Source organism: Calonectris borealis, chromosome 11 (assembly GCF_964195595.1).
Source record: "Calonectris borealis chromosome 11, bCalBor7.hap1.2, whole genome shotgun sequence".
NCBI lineage: Eukaryota > Metazoa > Chordata > Aves > Procellariiformes > Procellariidae > Calonectris > Calonectris borealis.
In genome coordinates, this window is record NC_134322.1 from 23,362,394 (window position 1) to 23,379,379 (window position 16,986).

The 16,986-nt window shown below is 41.7% G+C and overlaps 1 protein-coding gene across 1 annotated transcript in view; it reads left to right on the plus strand.

Moving 5' to 3' along the window:
• Positions 1–16,986, plus strand: part of MYO9A (myosin IXA) — a 190,647-nt gene that overhangs the window by 30,012 nt on the left and 143,649 nt on the right. The window contains exon 2 of the mRNA XM_075160600.1: positions 4,560–5,481. Coding sequence (XP_075016701.1) covers positions 4,639–5,481 — 843 coding nt within the window. The 5' untranslated portion in view covers positions 4,560–4,638. The remainder of the gene's footprint in view (positions 1–4,559; positions 5,482–16,986) is intronic.

Below are 16,986 nucleotides of genomic sequence, written 5' to 3' on the forward strand. Positions count from 1 at the left end.
CTGCCCCACACGGTATGCATTTTGACATACCAGTAGGTGGATAAATCCAGGCTATCTTGAGCAACTGAGCCTGTTATGATTATCTGAAGATCGGGAACGGGGAGAAAGTTTCACTATTTTTGTAGCCTCTTGTCTGGGTTATGGGATGTTATATTAAAACGAAGTGAACTTTGCTTCCAGAATTGCCCCTTTAGCAGCCTCAGAACTGACGCTACTCTATTTTTTCCAAATCATCTAATATTTGGCAAACTCTGTCCCTGATTTCAGGCTTTAGCTGTCACAGATTATTTATGACAGGTACTGATGCTTCCAGTGGATGGTTTATTTTGGATTTTTGCTGCGTGTTGCTTACGCTGTCCCTGAAAATGAAAATATTGAGGTTGGTCTTTCTGAATGGAAAAATAAGAAATGGCATGACCGAAAGCCTCCATTTCAGTTACCTTTCCGAAGGTAATTGGAGCATCCTCATTTGTTTGATATCCCTTACAGAATAACGCTTGCTAAAAAATGCAGCCCCCAATGCACGAGCACTCACTATATATGCGGTCATATATATGTTTAATTTGAGAAAGCACATTTGCTACCGGTGTTTATGTATATTAAACTGTGGTCAACTAGTAAAACATTGCATATAATGTAAAAGTAAACCACTATTTACAAGTCTAGTATATCCACAAAGCTTAGCTGGCCGTCATACATTTAGTATGCTTTTTCTATCAACCTGCTGGTAATCAGATTATTATTGTGATTTTTATAAGGGCCTCTGAGCTCCTTGGAAATATTAATCCATTTTGTTATGTAGGAGGACACAAGGCTTAATTTGTAACTTCATGTTTGTTTGGAGATCAGGCTTTTTACATTGCAAGTAGAATCACGTTATGATAGTAAAATTGAGCAAAATCAGTGTGCAGGGTCAATTTGAGTAAGAATCTTCATTCAAACGTAGAAAATGGAAAAGGATATAGAAAATATTAGGATGAAAGTATATTGGCTTAAAACGTCATAAATTCTTCCTTTCACGGGCATGCATAATCCATGAATTTTGGCCAGAGTGTTCACGGGAGTTGGCAATTATTTCTGGTCTAATGTATCCCCCGGGTTTCCATCTCCCATGGGATCAGCATCCCATTACTGCCGCCTTCATCCTTGCCAAAGCCAGTACATGAGTGAAGCAGCTGAATGGTACCTTGGTGGTAAAGTCATCTTGTAATCTGCCACTTACGTGGGTGCAGAGACAAGCATCCCCTTTCAGTAAGACATTTAGCTTTTCTTTTCTTACATAAATGACTTGCCTACTTAAATGTAGCATCATTTTTTATATGCTCTCATTTAAATGTAAACATGTAGCAATGCAAAATGCCTTTAATTAAAATAGCCCATAGAGTGCGTGTTCACGGGTTGTGAAATACTCTTGTTTTGGTCTTTTCATGTCCCTATTTAATTTTTTTGTGTCTAAACCAAAAATATTGTTAATTTAAAAAGTCATATAAGAGCTAATGTGACAGCCTGCTTGAACAGTTGTCATAAGAGCCTCTCTCGCTGACCTATGCTAATTACCTAATTATGCATATTCCATTGCAATATTTTCTCCAAAATGCTTTGAAAACTGACTGTCCGCAAGAGGCGTGTTTGATGTTGAGCAGCGCCAGGCTCATGTGCATCAGCGGTTGGGAGACCACAAGCAATTATCTTCATTAATGTTTCTTTGACCTAACATAATACTCCGAGACATGTTTAGCGTTATTAAAAGTAAATCATGTGGCACGCCTCCTGTGATTTATAAGGCTCAAATTAACACCTCTTTGCTTTCTGACCTCGCTAAATTTCTTAGTCATTAGTGGAAGCTTCTGGCGTTTGAGTGGTTTTGGGGAGGACTTGGCTCTTCTGTGTTCCCAAAGTTACTGGGGCTTTTAGCATCTCCATGGGGTTCATGCTTGGCTCGCGATTCTGCTGGATTCAAGTTGTTCGGATGCAGAAGACACAGATGTTGGTTATGTTACCCAGTCCGTGCAGAATAAGTATCTATAGAGAAGTGAAGAAAGCTTTTGGGTAGGTGGAGTAGAGTGGCCTGATGCTTTATAGGGAATTTATTGAGCTTGCAAGTATTTGATGGGAGGGAGGAGGTAGAAGGGAAGGTCGGTTTACTCAAGTTGGCCAACTTAAAGTCCTGTTTGCAGTTCTCTTGTGAGTCAGCAGTCTTTGATACGCTCTGATAACTTGAATAAAAATAGCCAGCCCTCTTGTCGTAACCTTTTGAAGTAAAATCTTGGTGAGGAATTATGTAGCCTAAGTGTTGGGTTTTTTTTTCCCCCTTCTTGAACAAAGGCTGATGCTGGAGTTGCAGAGCTAGACAAAGAAAGCCCAACCCAGCACTTAACTGACATCATCCCTGTTGCATCTGGGCCTATACTAAACCTATAGGAAAGCAGCTGGAGCGCTTCCCAGTATATAATATACGTCCTGCTACCGAGCAATGCGCCGTGAAGCCGTGCCAGATGTATTTCACTGTGACATATTAATTTCTTTGCTTCGAATAGCACGTGGCTGGGGATAATATACTTCATGAAATATTGGAGTGAGAAACAATACAACATAAAATAACGCTTTTCATTTAAGGACCTCAAAAATGATTGTAGTAAATTAAACAAATCTGTAAATCCCAGCCTTGTGTGGATGTAGATGATGGGGTGGCTGTGTTTGGATTGAAGGTCTTGGATCCGGGTACGTGGGGAGGAGCACAAGGACAGGGCGACCATGTGAAATGCTTCCTCTGAATACTCTTCCTGACATCGAATAACTGAAGCTCTGACATGGTTTTGACCGTTCTTGAATGTTTTGTTGACACCGTAGTCGTGAGTTCTCGCTCCTGTGGACCAGTGCTCAAGGAAAAGCTCAATGTGATACGTAATGTTAGGATGTGCATCGCATAAACTTTATCTTTATTAAATGTCATCTGCCACTTTATTGCCCAGATCCTGGCTCTGAGGGTCCTCTGCATTTCTTCGTAGTTACCTTTTGTCTTTATGTTGGAATAACTCTTCACATCTTCAAGGGGAATTTTGAGTTTGTTAGAACCAGTTGATGGAGAACTGAGGACCATTAACTCTGGAATCGCTTTAGTTTGAGGCTGGTGGTGGGGTGTCTTCTCCTTGTAGAGATTAAGTTTGAGAAATCATCTGTGCATTTGATGTTTCAATGCCAGAAATCTGTGTTCTGTGGTTTTTAAGCAGTACGAGGGAAATAAAAAGTGCGATTGTGCGAGTGAGTAGGCTGTAATACTTCATGTCTGATGTCAGATATGGATACCTTTGGAAGAGGTTGACTTGGTGGGTGGAGAAGTGCTACTGTTTGAATCCTGATGGGTTGAGAATCTCCTGGACAGGAAGAGAAAGGAGTTTATCTACCATTCACCGGCACAGGACCATGGGATAATGTCTCCAGGGCAAGGACCAGGTCCACAAGGAGGGTGATGGTCATTTTATCCTGGTGTGAAGCAGCTAAAATTGGAGGGTGTTGTGTACCACACAGCCATGAGAAGCTGCTGATTCTTCTCACAGTCTGGATTTTGGAGCAGCTGTAGGAGTAGGTGAATTCAGTTGATACAAGGTCCTCATCTCGGGAGTGTCGGAGCAAAGCATGAGGCCTATCAGCAGTGTGTGCTCTTGGATGGGCGCCCGTGCAGGAGTTGCGTGTCCATCTACAATGTGAGAGAACTTGCAGCTTGTGACCACTGAGTAATTCAATTTTTTTTTAAACTTGTGACTAGGCAAATTGTTGTGTTTCAAGAGTCGTTTTGAACGGTGTTTAGGAAGGCCTTTGAATTGATAAAGAAGGCGTTTTCCTTTTGGTTGGAGTATCCTTTAAGGTGATATTTTAAAGTTGTTTTTTTTAAGTTAGCATTTCATGCAACTGTTCAAAATCTCAAAAGATTTAGTTCTCTAACAATGTCTAGAAAATATGTAATTTATGTGTAAGGGTAAGTCAGTGTTGGGAAAGTCAGGGGGTGTTTTCCAAAGTCACGGTTAGCTGAACGATGCTTTCCCGAAGTTGGCATGAAGTGTGCAAACATGGAAATAGAGGCACTAACTCTTAAATAAGTTATTTGGTAATATATACGATAAGGCTGTAGCAACTTTTGACACGAGGAGAATGCCAGTATTGATTCAGTAGGCTGTCTGGTATGTTGCTCACAAAATATTGATTTTATTCTCTGTAAAATACACTGAAAATCAGAGAGAGTGTTTGAATCTCTGATGCCTCAGAGTCAGGGAAAAATTAGCAAAAGTTTGAGGTGCTGTGGGTAGTTGTATCCGAATAGGAGGAAGCCTGACGTGGCTAGTGTTTGCGTGTTCAGTACCTTTATTACAGCTTTGGTGGGTTAAAACCCTGCTCCCTCTTCAGATGTCGGTTGGGAATCATCAGTTGCCTTCTGAAGGTGATGGCTATCATCACTTGAATTGCTCCATTGCATCTCGTGGTGCACGTCAACCGTTTTTCAGGGATCCCTACTGAGATAAAATGCCTAACCTATTTTTGTTTTGCTTTTTTCTTTATTTTAGCGTTGCTAACATGATGACCTGACACCATACAGGGCGGTCCTGACTATGCAGCGCAGGTACTGATGGGAAAGGATCCAATATGAGTGTAAATGATGTTGGAGGAAGACGACGCTTTGAGGATAGCGAGTACACGTTGCACATATACCCTGGGAGCATCGCAGAAGGGACTATCTACTGCCCCATCACCGCCAGGAAAACTTCCACAGCCGCTGAGGTGATCGATTCGCTCATTAATAAACTTCAGCTCGAGAAAACAAAATGTTACGTCCTTGCCGAAGTGAAGGAGTTTGGCGGGGAGGAATGGATCCTCAACCCTACGGACTGCCCGGTCCAGCGCATGATGCTGTGGCCTCGCATGGCCCTGGAGAACCGCATCAGCGGCGAGGATTATCGCTTCCTCCTGCGGGAGAAGAACCTGGACGGGTCCATTCACTATGGGAGCCTCCAGTCCTGGCTGCGGGTGACGGAGGAGCGTCGCAGGATGGTGGAGCGTGGCTTCCTTCCCCAGCCGCAGCAGAAGGACTACGATGACTTGTGCAGCCTGCCGGACTTGAACGAGAAAACGCTCCTGGAAAATCTCAGAAACCGCTTCAAGCAAGAAAAAATCTACACCTATGTCGGCAGCATCCTCATCGTTATTAATCCGTTCAAGTTTCTACCTATTTATAACCCCAAGTATGTCAAGATGTACGATAACCATCAGCTGGGAAAGCTGGAGCCCCATATTTACGCTGTGGCAGACGTGGCTTACCACGCCATGCTTCAGCGGAGGAAGAACCAGTGCATCGTGATTTCGGGAGAGAGCGGGTCGGGAAAGACACAGAGCACCAACTTTCTGATTCATCACCTCACCGCCCTCAGCCAGAAGGGATTTGCCAGCGGAGTAGAACAGATTATTCTTGGAGCTGGACCAGTGCTTGAGGTAAGATGAAAACGATAGTAGTGTGGAAGCTTTTTAACGGTAAAAAAAAAAGCAACCAATCAAAAAAAAAAAACCCAAACACAAAACCAAAATAAAAACCAAAACAAAACCAAAAAACAAGACCCAAGTAGTTGGGATTTTATTATGACACTGGTCTGGGGTTATCTGCTAAATGCTGATAATAAAGTTACAACAGTATTAGCGATAAGAGAAGGTTGTGTTTCTACCTGCTTCAAAAAAAAGGAAAAATAGAAGTCCAGCAAATGGCTTTCTGACAAATTTATTAATGCTTTGTTTTCACTCAAGTGTTTCTTAATACTGGTATATCTCGGTGATTTTTCAGTTTGAAAAGGGAAATGAAAAAGCCTTTCTTGAATTATCGTAGCCTTTCTTTATAGTACATTGAAAAGATAATTCATTGCACATAGTATATTGATAGCGTTGTATTTACAAAGATTCTGCGCACTCAACTTCATTGAGCTCGGGAAGAGATCGAAGGTAACTTTCATGGTCAAAATTTTATTTTCTAATCATGAGTACTTGATTTGGCTGGTGCAGTTAGTTACTTTGAGACTTTTCCTGTGTATGAAAGGAGATTAGATGAACTGCACCATTAACTTCGCAGATACGAAACTCTAAAGAGGGATACAAGCATTCATTGATTAATTTGCCTTGAGTTTGCGCCGTAGCTCTTTGAAATGGTTTTCCTTAGAATTGCCAGTTTTGCTTGTTGAAGAGTTCTGTTTGTTGAAGCCCGTCTGCACATGGGTGACGTGAACATCAGCTTCAGCCGTGCCGTTGTTCTTCTTTGAAGCCACGGTACGGAGAGGTGGCTTGATGGCTGCGTTTTCTTCGCTTAAAATAAAAAGTGGCTTCGACTAAAGGGTAGTAAAACTCGTGGATTTTGGGGGATTTGTGTTCTATTTTGAAAGATTTTTTTGGCAGCTATAGACAAAGATATCTACTCTCTCTGTCTATATTCCATTAATGAGTCTGAGGACTTGGGTCAGCTTCAGCTACCAGCAGAAGACTGGGAATTGGAGGAAGGACTAGTGCTCGTGGATGTCTCGGCTAAGGATAAGCAAACAGCTTCATTTTGCAAAGCCAACGAGTGTTTTTCTGTTTTCATGTCAGGTAGAATGGGCTGAGCTAATTTAATCTGGAGTTAGCAAATGATTAAAGTCATTCAGGATGGGCTTTGCCCTGAAAAGCACCAAAGCTGTATATAACAAACTGAAGGTAAAGAAATTAAAAAGGCTTTTTTTTTTTTTTTACAGTCTGCATAAAACTGTTAATTCTTTTAAAGCACACAGGCAAGCAGACTTCCCGTTCTTGCACTCGCCAGTGTTTCTCCTGTTGTTGTGCAAGAGATTATGGAGCTGTTTCTTGCTGGAGTCGATGAGAAAATATCAGACCAGGCTCCGGTATTAGTGGTTGTTATTGCTGTGACCCAATTAGGTGACCACATTAATTTAAGAAAACAGGTGTGAAAACTATTGCATTCCACCCCCAATGCTGTTATTTATTTGAAACGTTTGCATGCTTGTTTGGTTTTTGGTATGCTTTTTAATGTGTCTTGTTGGACCAAGGTCCACTTTATAGTTCTCTTAAGTAGTGTCAGAGAGAGCATCTCTGTCTAGCTTAGACTTCCAGAGGTGGAGAGGAGAGACCTCCATGAAAGGGAAGGTAGAAGGAAGTTTTGGGAATTGTGTTTTTTCTTAAATTCTACTTTTTTCAGGAATAGGTAACATAGTCCAGTTGCAAAACTGCCCGAGCATCACTCAGTCCACTGATGCAGTCCGTTAAGTAAATGAACTGTTCCACCTACTTGAAAGATTAAATCTCCCCGCCCCCCAATACAGACTTATAGTCATTGCTTACAGTTAAACAAGCTTCTCTCTAGACGCAAGAAAAAGAGGATGCCCATGAGCTGCACATTTCTTTGCTTTTTTTTCTCTGCTTGCTGCTATTTTATACTATCGAACAGGGAGAGAGGGTGCGAGCAATTTCAGGATGGTGCAACGTGAAGACCCCTGGTTATCAGGATCCCTGTTTCAGGATCTGAAGTTGAAGTCTGCTTGCTTGGCTCTTGGATGGAGAGCAGCAGCGCAAACGGTTTGCTGGCAATGCTGTTTTGGTGAGGCCACTTCTTCCTGGGGGCTGTTGCGTGTGTTGGGATTAGGTACAGGGGAGGGATGCACTAAGCCGTCTTTGCTTTCCTTTCGCAAGATCTGCAGCTGTTTTTTAAGAAAAAAATAAACTGAATCATATCTGTTATTTCTTTTGCTTTTGGAACAGAAGTTTGCATTCCTTTGCTCTGGCAGCTGGACGGCTGCTGTTGTGTTTCTCTAGCTGCCTTGAGGTCTCTCGGAGAAAGTGAGGGTAATCCAGAATTTCTTCTGCTCTGCCAGCGCCAGTCCCAAATAGTCACAAATCATGCAGACTTGAAGATAAAATGTGCATACTTCTGCTTTTCCTTCCATTCCTAAAAAAGGGATCTTCAGAGAAGATCTGTTTTAAAGGGTTGTGTTGCCCTGCCACCCGTTTGCAGATTTGACCTTTTGATTCCTTGCATTTGTGGTTGAAACACACTTTTCACCTCTCTGTAAGTTTAGGTGCCAAACCGGTGTGTTTTTTTTTCCTCTTTTTCTTCATTCTTCTACCCTCCTCCAGGCACCTTCTTGGATCCCCTTGTTTTCCCTCTACGTATTTAAAATTAAATGGTGTTCAGCTCAGGCTTGTCTTTTGGGAGGCAGTGACATAACCTCTTCATGCTGTGACTTCTGATTTAGGGAACAGAGCACAGCAAATAAGAGTCTGCTCGGACCCGTTAATCTCTTTTTCTTTTCCTGCTTGCAAAACATTTCTGGTAGCACAAGTGTTTGCACCGAACCACCCGTTCCTGGGAATGCCTTTGCCGTTGTGCTCTCATGGTAGGAGCGGAAGCGGAGCAAAATTAAGATTTTGTTTTTGTTTTTGTGGGTTTTTTTTGTTTTTCTTCACCTTCGCTGTTTTCCTAATTTACCTTTTTTGATTAGCCTCAGGCTATTGTTTAGGGCTTTTTTTCTTGCATGAGGTTCCTGTGAGCCTTGTCCAAATTGCACTTTTGGGGACGGCTGTCAAGGCAAGCTGTTACTGCCATCTAAACGTGGTAGTATCATCCAGCAGTTGTTTGTAGCAGCGACTGCAGTTAGAGGTGTGTACTGAGACCAAACATGTCTTTTAAAGTGTATTTGACATAAGTCCTATGGACTTTCTTTTTCCTTAAATGGGATTTAATAGGCAAGCTTGTTTTGTAGCGGTGCTCCTTGGAGTGGTTGCAATATGCCTTTTTTGTTTTGTGATAAATGATATCATAAAATATTTATATATTTATATATTACTTATTTGTGATAAATGATTTTACTTGAATACCGTACTTATTTTTCTAATGACAAGATACCAATTGGTTTAAAAAGATGATTTTCTTTATATTCTTTCTGTATTTTTCCCTATTTTCTTATAAAGCACTTTTTTTCCCTGTAGAAGATTGCTATTTCAGCAGGGTATCAGTAGAGCTGAGCTTACCAAAATTTTGCTCTTTGGCTATTTAGTTTCAAGACCAAGCTTCTCAAATTCAATTATTTTACGTAGTTACCAGGGGAAGAGTTGCACGTACTGCAATTCAATTCTGTTTCTGATAGACTTCGTGCAATACTTTAGATGAAAACTTCATTAAGCTCAGCTTGATGCTCCATCAGGGACCCAGAGAACATAGCTTTGCTGCCACATAGGTAGTTTGTTTTTCATTTAGATGCCAACCCTGATATTACTTAAGAAAGCATCAAGGAAGCACGCCGGTCAGGCAAACACTTTACTCCAACAATAGCACTTTTTTTTTGGAGAGGGGACTAGGAGGAGCTTCCTGTAGGCAACTTATGCAGACCGTGGAGTGTTTCTACTTCATTTCTAATTCCGAAAGCCACAATTAAAGGTTTGCTCTAAAAAAACCCCAAAATGTCGTTATCAGAGGACTTCCAGTTAAGGGTAGTGAGACACTGGAAGAGGTTGCCCAGAGAAGTTGTGGATTCCCCGTCATTGGAATTCCCCGTCAGGTTGGACAGGTTGAACAACCTGATCTAGTGGAAGATGTCCCCGCCCATGACAGGGCAGTTGGACTAGGTGATCTTTGAAGGTCCCTTCCAACCCAAACCATTCTGTGATTCAGTTTGTGGTCTACCTGGAGAACTGTGGTTTAGCCACAGGGCTATTTTACCCCATAGATAGGTACCTTGTTCATGTGAACTTAGGACGGTATCTTAAGACCCTGTTTTCTCTTTAATTAGATGAGCTAGAAACATCTAGACGAACTTTATATTGGAAGCCCAGCTTGCTTTCATAGACTTAAACCTTTAGAGGTGGGATGTTGGTGTGCTGCTCCTCAGCCCGCCCCGGGATCATCACCCTGTGCCAGTGCATGATGCAGCACGTGAGCATCCTCCTCCGTTCGGTGCAAAGCGAAACATAAACCGTGCTTCAGCTCTCCTGGGGAGGTTTGAATGCAAGTTAGTTATTACATCATGTTACCTTCCCCCCCCCCCCCCCCCCCCCTAATTCTCAGCAAAAATGCAGAAGTAGCAAATTTCTCCCTGGCTCAGGTATGCCCAAAGGTCCCCAGACAGGTATCGGATGAGCCTAGATCTAAAGGAGTCTGCACCAGATAGTTTTATCATCCATAACTTCTTCAACGTCTCGTTTGTCACAAGAAGTACTGCGATGGCAACTACAAAACCCAGACATGTTTTCTAAGCAGCTGTTTACATGCATCTTCAAAACGTCCCAGTGGGGATTTATCAATTGCTTTTTTTAAAAAAAAAAAAGGCAAAAAGAAATGTTTCTGTGACAGGCTGAGGAATGCTGCCAGTGGTGGGGGGTAGCTGTTGCTGTCCTTCACAGCTGATGTGCATCTGCAGCATCTGTGCTGGAAAAAAAGGAGTTGATTGCTTGAATTGCTTTTGAAAAAATTGCAGCTAGCCTTTTGTAGTGGCAGCAATGCTATTTGCATTCCCAATAGGTGGTGGTTTGCATAGAAACCTTAAAAAGCAATTCCCGTTGCTGTTCCTAATTTCTAGAGCCATACTACACAATATATGTGTTTTGCTTGTATGGAGAAGTTACAGCTTCAATCTTAAGGTGTAGAAGCCTAAAAGCTGTTATTTTTCATATTTTTTTAAATCCTAATTGTTGGATTGTTCGAGGAAAATGTAAGCAGCAACTAAAAGATACTGAATTTTATTGTATAGGACTTTGCCGTGGTAATGTACAGCCTCCTTCCAACTGAATTAAGCTCTCGCAGCAGCAGCTGAAGAGCTGGCCGCTGTTAGGTGCGAGTGAAAATGATACCGCGCTGCCAAAATTTCAGTCGATGCTGCTGGATGTTTCCAGAGTTAAACAAAGAGCTATTGAGCGGAGTTAAAAAAAAACAATTAACTAGAAGAATCGGGCATGTCCTGGACTTCCAGTATATTCGACTGGCGTTGGACAACACGGAGATGCTAAAGCTAAATGTGCATGCATCCTCCGTCGCTTCTCCCGAGCAATTTGGCCAGACGCGTGCAAGCCCTGTAGTAATCCCAGGTAGGACCCAGCTCCGCCGGCGGATCCCACTCCGTTAACTCCTGCAGTGCGTAGCCAGGGTAAGGTGATGCTGGTTTTATACAGCAAATTATGGCGCAGCTATTTCCCTGCGAGAAAAGGCATTATCAAATCCAACATATCCATGTTTTTACTTGGAACAGTATTAATGGGAGGTAACCTTTGAGTATATTCACATATTTTTTCCTACTTGGAACAGTATTAATGGGAGGTAACCAAATTTCATTAAAATGGACTTTAAAAAAAAAAAAAGATCTATTTAGTTCGTGAGGTTCAGTTTCCAATACATTGATTTTAAGTCATGAGGTTGTGTCTTGTGGCTCTAGAGGTTTTATATCTGAAAAATGGATTTATGTGACGGGGAGAGGCAAAGACTCCCTGTTCTGGACTTTTGATTATTTTTAACCTATAATATCTACCAGTCTTGCTGATCTCCTGTGTGGTCTGAGTTTGGGGTCGGTGTTTAATGCAGCAGCTAGGATTTTTTTCGCCTTGCATTCTTCCCTCCCCAGTGCACGGAAAGGTTAGAGCAGTGCACAGAGATTATACAGATGATGCCTAATGTGGGAAGAATTTGTGCAGGCCTCCGCCGGCAGCAGTGACACAAAGGAGTCATACAGCAAGGCTCATGCACCAAATGCTTTTCACCAGTGCTTTCAAAATGCTGTTATTCTTTAGCTGGGGATATTTTACAGTTTCAGGCTCTGTATCAAATAGTGTCTTGTTCATCTGTTTCTCTGATGCTAAATTACTCAATCTTTTTACTTTAGAGGCTTCCTGCAATATCCAGATTGGCTGTATCGGTGGCAGAGTTTAATTTTTTTTTTTCTCCATTATTTGCTATCTTCAGCAAACGTTTTGTCACCACCAAATCCAGTTTATTATGCTTAAATGACAGAAATGGTTATTTCTGATCTGAGATGACTGCAGGAAAACGGATTAGTTATTAACGCAGGTTTATGTGAAGCTGCCTTTTTCTCACCCTTAAGAATTAGCAGCTATTTTGTTTCCAGGAGGGAAATGCTAAATAAAACCCTGCCTTTGCTGGGTGGAGCCTTACAGGGAGCATTTTATTGAACCTACAGGTGCAAGCATCCCATCTTTTCCCTCCCTCCTTGCCATCTCTTTTTGGGGTAGTTGTTTTGTTTTGCCATTCATTCTCATTCATACCCTTCCATTTTTATCCTTTTCTTTAGTTTTCTTTCACTGATCTTTTAGGGTTTCACTTTTCTCTCTATTGATCTATATCTAGATGTCTAGATTTTATAGATATCTAGATATTTTGTACCTAGAGATCTAGATTTTATAGATATCTGGATCCCCAGATATCCAGACTTTATGGATCCCCAGATATCTGGATATCTAGATTTTCTAGGTATTTATCTATATAGATAGCTATATATCTATAAAAAATAATCCTGAATCTGACCCGAGCAGGGACCATGTATTCATGCTTGCATGCAACCATAGCGAACCCAGATGATGCTCAGTATTAGACCGTTCTGTAATGAACAATTGACATTCTTAATACTGTTTTTTTTATCTTCCACTGACTTACTGCACCACTATATCTGTTATTTAGTTTTGTATTAAGCTTTTTTTTTAAAACCTGAATATCAAGGTGCTCATTTTATAAAGCATGATGGAAGGACCTCTTTTCTGAAAGCTTGTTGTTTCATTTTTCACTATATATACTTATCAGATAGTATAATGATAATGTAGCACTCTGATAAGTAATGTTTTTGATCAAAGATCATGCTGTTACCTGTCCAGCAAGGCTTCCGTGAGGACTTGATATTGATAACCGAGGCGCAGACTTTTTATCCCTAATGTGCGTAGTTAATACGGCACTGTATTTTTCTAGTCACGGAATGAGAAATTAATGCTCTAGTATGGATTTTGTTTCTTCCCCACCTCTCCTCTCTCAGTCAAAATACAGATTTTGTTTTTAGGACCATCGACTGAGACCCTTTTGACTTTTTTTGTGGCTGGGGAACTCATACCGGATTTTACACGCTGGGCTTGGGTGCTGGGTGGATGCCAGATAGGTGATGTGCTGCAGCCTGGTTGCCCTTGGTGGGGAGCAGAAGAGCCCAAGAACAAGGAGCCTTTGTAGGGCAAGGACTACACCCAGCTCCGGTGGTAGCAGTTGACAAATTTTGCCTTTTTAATGGTTTCTACTGTCCCCGTGGCTTTTCCAGGCCACAAAACATGAGTGCTCTCCACTAAACATCTCTGGTGAGTGCATTTTGTTTTGCTGCCCAAGGAGCCGTACCCTCTCTTGTCTGCTCAATGACAAGGTGATGGTGTCTTACTGAGCTCCGGGAATTGGAACAAATTTTTCCCAAGGCAGCAAATAAAATTTTCTGAATCTGTCCTCAGTGTCTTCAAATGTGAGAGGCGTTCCCTTCTTATTTGTAGCACAGAAATTGCTATTTATAGCACAGTTATTGTCGCTTATTTTATACAGTGGAGAGACAGAGGAAATGCAATTAGTTATGGTTTTTTCCCCTTTTAATGTCTCCCGTGATTGTTGATGTATATAAACTTAAAGGAAGAGGGTTATTTCTGGAGTTGGTGCATGTGGCTGGCGCTTGCTTCTGCCTCATCTTTGCTTTGTTTTCCTGTATGAGCCTCGACAGGTCTGCAAGCATCGTACTTGTGAAGGTACTGAAGAACTGAGCTGTCCTAGATGGAAATTAAAGATATGTATGCATGCATATATTATATATGTGCATATACACCCTATATATACGTTAGCAAGCGGTTCAGCACAACAGGGAGCCGTTGCGTGGAGGGAAGCAGCCAGTGCTGAGCCCGCGTGTGCACCTCCAGGGTCTTACTGCGGACGAGCGCCCATCTGGTCCTGCAGCAGAAGACCTCAAGTTGCCTACAACCAGGATTTGGTTTTAATCGCAGCAGTTTTGGAGCACAGAAACTGAAGTAGATTTTAGTGGGGGGGTCAAGAGGTTCCCTTTGAAGATCTCCTGAGCCAACTACAGCACTGCGACAATGCAATGTATACGCCTTATTTCCCATATGCTTCCTATAGGAAGCGAGAAGTCAACGCATTCATTGATGACTGCAAGTAGAGCACGAGCATCGGTGTGAATAGTGATCATCGTTTAGAGTTGCGTCAATGAGAATATCTAAACCCAAGAATTGCCGGGATGAGCGGTGTTGACCGTCTCTTCTACAGCGTGGAGAAGATTGCATTTTCTTTGTAGTCCCGACGTCTGCCAGATCTAAAGAAGCTTAACCAAGTGCCTCCTGCTTTGACCAAATAGCTTTGCCAAATTCAGCAGAAATCAATTAAAAAAAGTAAGGCAATATAGCGAAGCATAGGCAGATAGCTGCTCCAATTTGTTCAGCCTCTAAAGTTAAATATTACATAGAGGTTAAGTTAAAGCTCAGTGGAGTGTGTGGCAGAGGGCGATGGAACAATCCTTCCCCTACCCCACGTTGCACAAGTCTCGCTGAAGCTCATGGCAGCAAATTGGGGTAGGCAAATAAAATCATTGTTTCCTGTGTTTGCGGAAGGGATATGCCTTAACTGCAGCAGCCGATTGCAACTCGGTTTTCTTCGCTTAATTAAGATGGATGAGGGATAAATGTCGTGCCAGACAGCTGAGCCTTTGGCTTTGTCACAGTGATTGGGGATTTGGACTTTTACGGGCAAAGGCTGTGATAGAGAAGATGAAAGGACAAGCTGAATCTTAAAGAGTTCCTATTGAGTTTAAAACAGCGGAGACATTTTGCAGATCATTTATTTTAGGACATATAAAGCACTTTAAAAAGAAAAATTATACCCATTTTGCATCAATGTGAGCAACAAATTAATGAAGCTTTCTGTCCAACTGGGATGGTTGGTGCCCCACGTGCATCACTGCTCGCTCCCGTGAAGCTTCGTGATGTAGGTAAGCACCACCTCTGTTTTGTAGAGAAGAGCCTTGGAGAGTGAGGTCCTCCTCCTTTGCCCACAAGGATGGCTGCGCTCAGCCAGGTGAAGGCTTCACCTCATCCTTCATCCCATCCCTGGGAGGACATTAGGCAGGGCAGGGTGAGGCTTCCCTTCTGTAGCTCAGGGATCTCCAAAACTGGCGGTGATCTCTGTATAATAAATCCGGATGGTTTTTTTGGGGGTCAACTTGACTATGTGAAGCTTGTGATGACTACCATAAATTGTCCTTGTTCCAGCCAGCCCCATAGGAACAGCAGCACGCCACTTGCTTTTTGGCCTACACCTGGATGGCTCTACCACATACTGCTAACCCAGTAAGAATTTTCATAAAAATGCATCTTATGGCTATGTGAAAGCTAAAGTTTTTGGTAGGTCTTAATGACCCGATTGATAAAATGAACGGTGTCTACGTTATATAGCTGCTGTCCGCCTACGCGGGTGCTTGTCAGCTGCGGCAAAGCCGTCTGGATGCAAAATGAATAGTTTAATCTTCCTTATTGTAAAAGCAGAGCATTTTTAAAATGATGTATTTCCATTTTCAAGAGTCCTAGCCCTAGCAACGCCCGTAAGTAAAGCCAGAATACAGGAAAAGATGGTACACTATTGTTTAAGAATTGAAATAATTCAAAATTTAGCACAGCACAAGACAAACCAGGATGGCTGGCCATTATGAAAAACATTATTTAAAGTCATGAAAGCAAATTGTCAGTTATTTCCATTATAAAAGGTACCAGGAAACCATATAATCCACTATAGAAGAAGTAGGGTTCCGAGTAATTTCTCGATTATTTCTGATTTTAAGCATTACTGTGGATGTATTTAATACTTTTGCATTTGCCAAGATGGTTAATTTAATGTGGAGCAGTTCATGCTGTTATGGGCAGACTGGTAGCAGGGTATAATGTAGTGGTTTTCAAGCTGTTTGTATGAAAATACTTAAAGAAATGCTAATGCCACACGCTAAGAAAATACGAATTTCAAGGGGGGGAAAAAAAGAAATAATTTTTAAAAAGACCTTTTCCGAGTAAGAAACTCTGTTTAAAACTACCCCTTCCCCTCATTACCACTTTCAGGAAAGTGAGATTTGGAAGAAGGAGAGCACAGGTCTCAGAAAAAGGGCTATGTGTACCAAAAACGCTGGGGATGAGGCTGACCTTTTTAATTAAAAAAAGAAAAGAAAAAAAAAAAAAGAAGAAAGGAAAAAAAAAGTTCATCAATTTCTGGCCATAATGCAATTAAAAAATCTTATTTTTTTTGCCAGCGTTTTCCAGATCTGTAATATCCTTGTGTTTGATAGGAGGGAATAAGAACGGAGAAATGGGATTCCTGTGCAACGACTTTGTGGTAGGGATCAAAGATTTACTGATTGTCCCAAAATAGGCAGGTTTACTTACAGTTTTTAATCAGGAGAAAAATCTTGGACAAGGAGCCGTGTGAGGGATGCCAAAGGAGAATGAAAGCATGTGGATAAAAATGCTCACATCCAAGATAAGGGCAAAATGTTAAAACTTTAATCTGCTTTATCATCAAGGAAATTGGAAATTTTTTGGAGAAATGGCAGGTTTGGGGAGCAAAGGTTTGGCATGGCAGGTTGGGGTGGGAGCTGTATCCCAAATACTCGATGCTCGAGCGCTTCCCAAAGCCAGAGCAGATCTAATCTCTCCGGACTTCAGCGAAGCATCTGGCATACTTGGAGAAGAAACAAAAAAGAAAAAAAAGAAGGGGGGGAAAAAAAAAACAAGGAAAAAAAGAAAAAAGAAAAAAAGAAAGAAACCAAGCAGATTTTAATAACGCAAAATCTTTTTTTGAAGAACTACTGCTTTCTCTGAATTTGGAAAAACTTAAATACAGGCTGGGAGATGTAAGGGGTAGCGCTGAGTCTCTCCTATGGGAAGGTGTGGGGTTCAGGT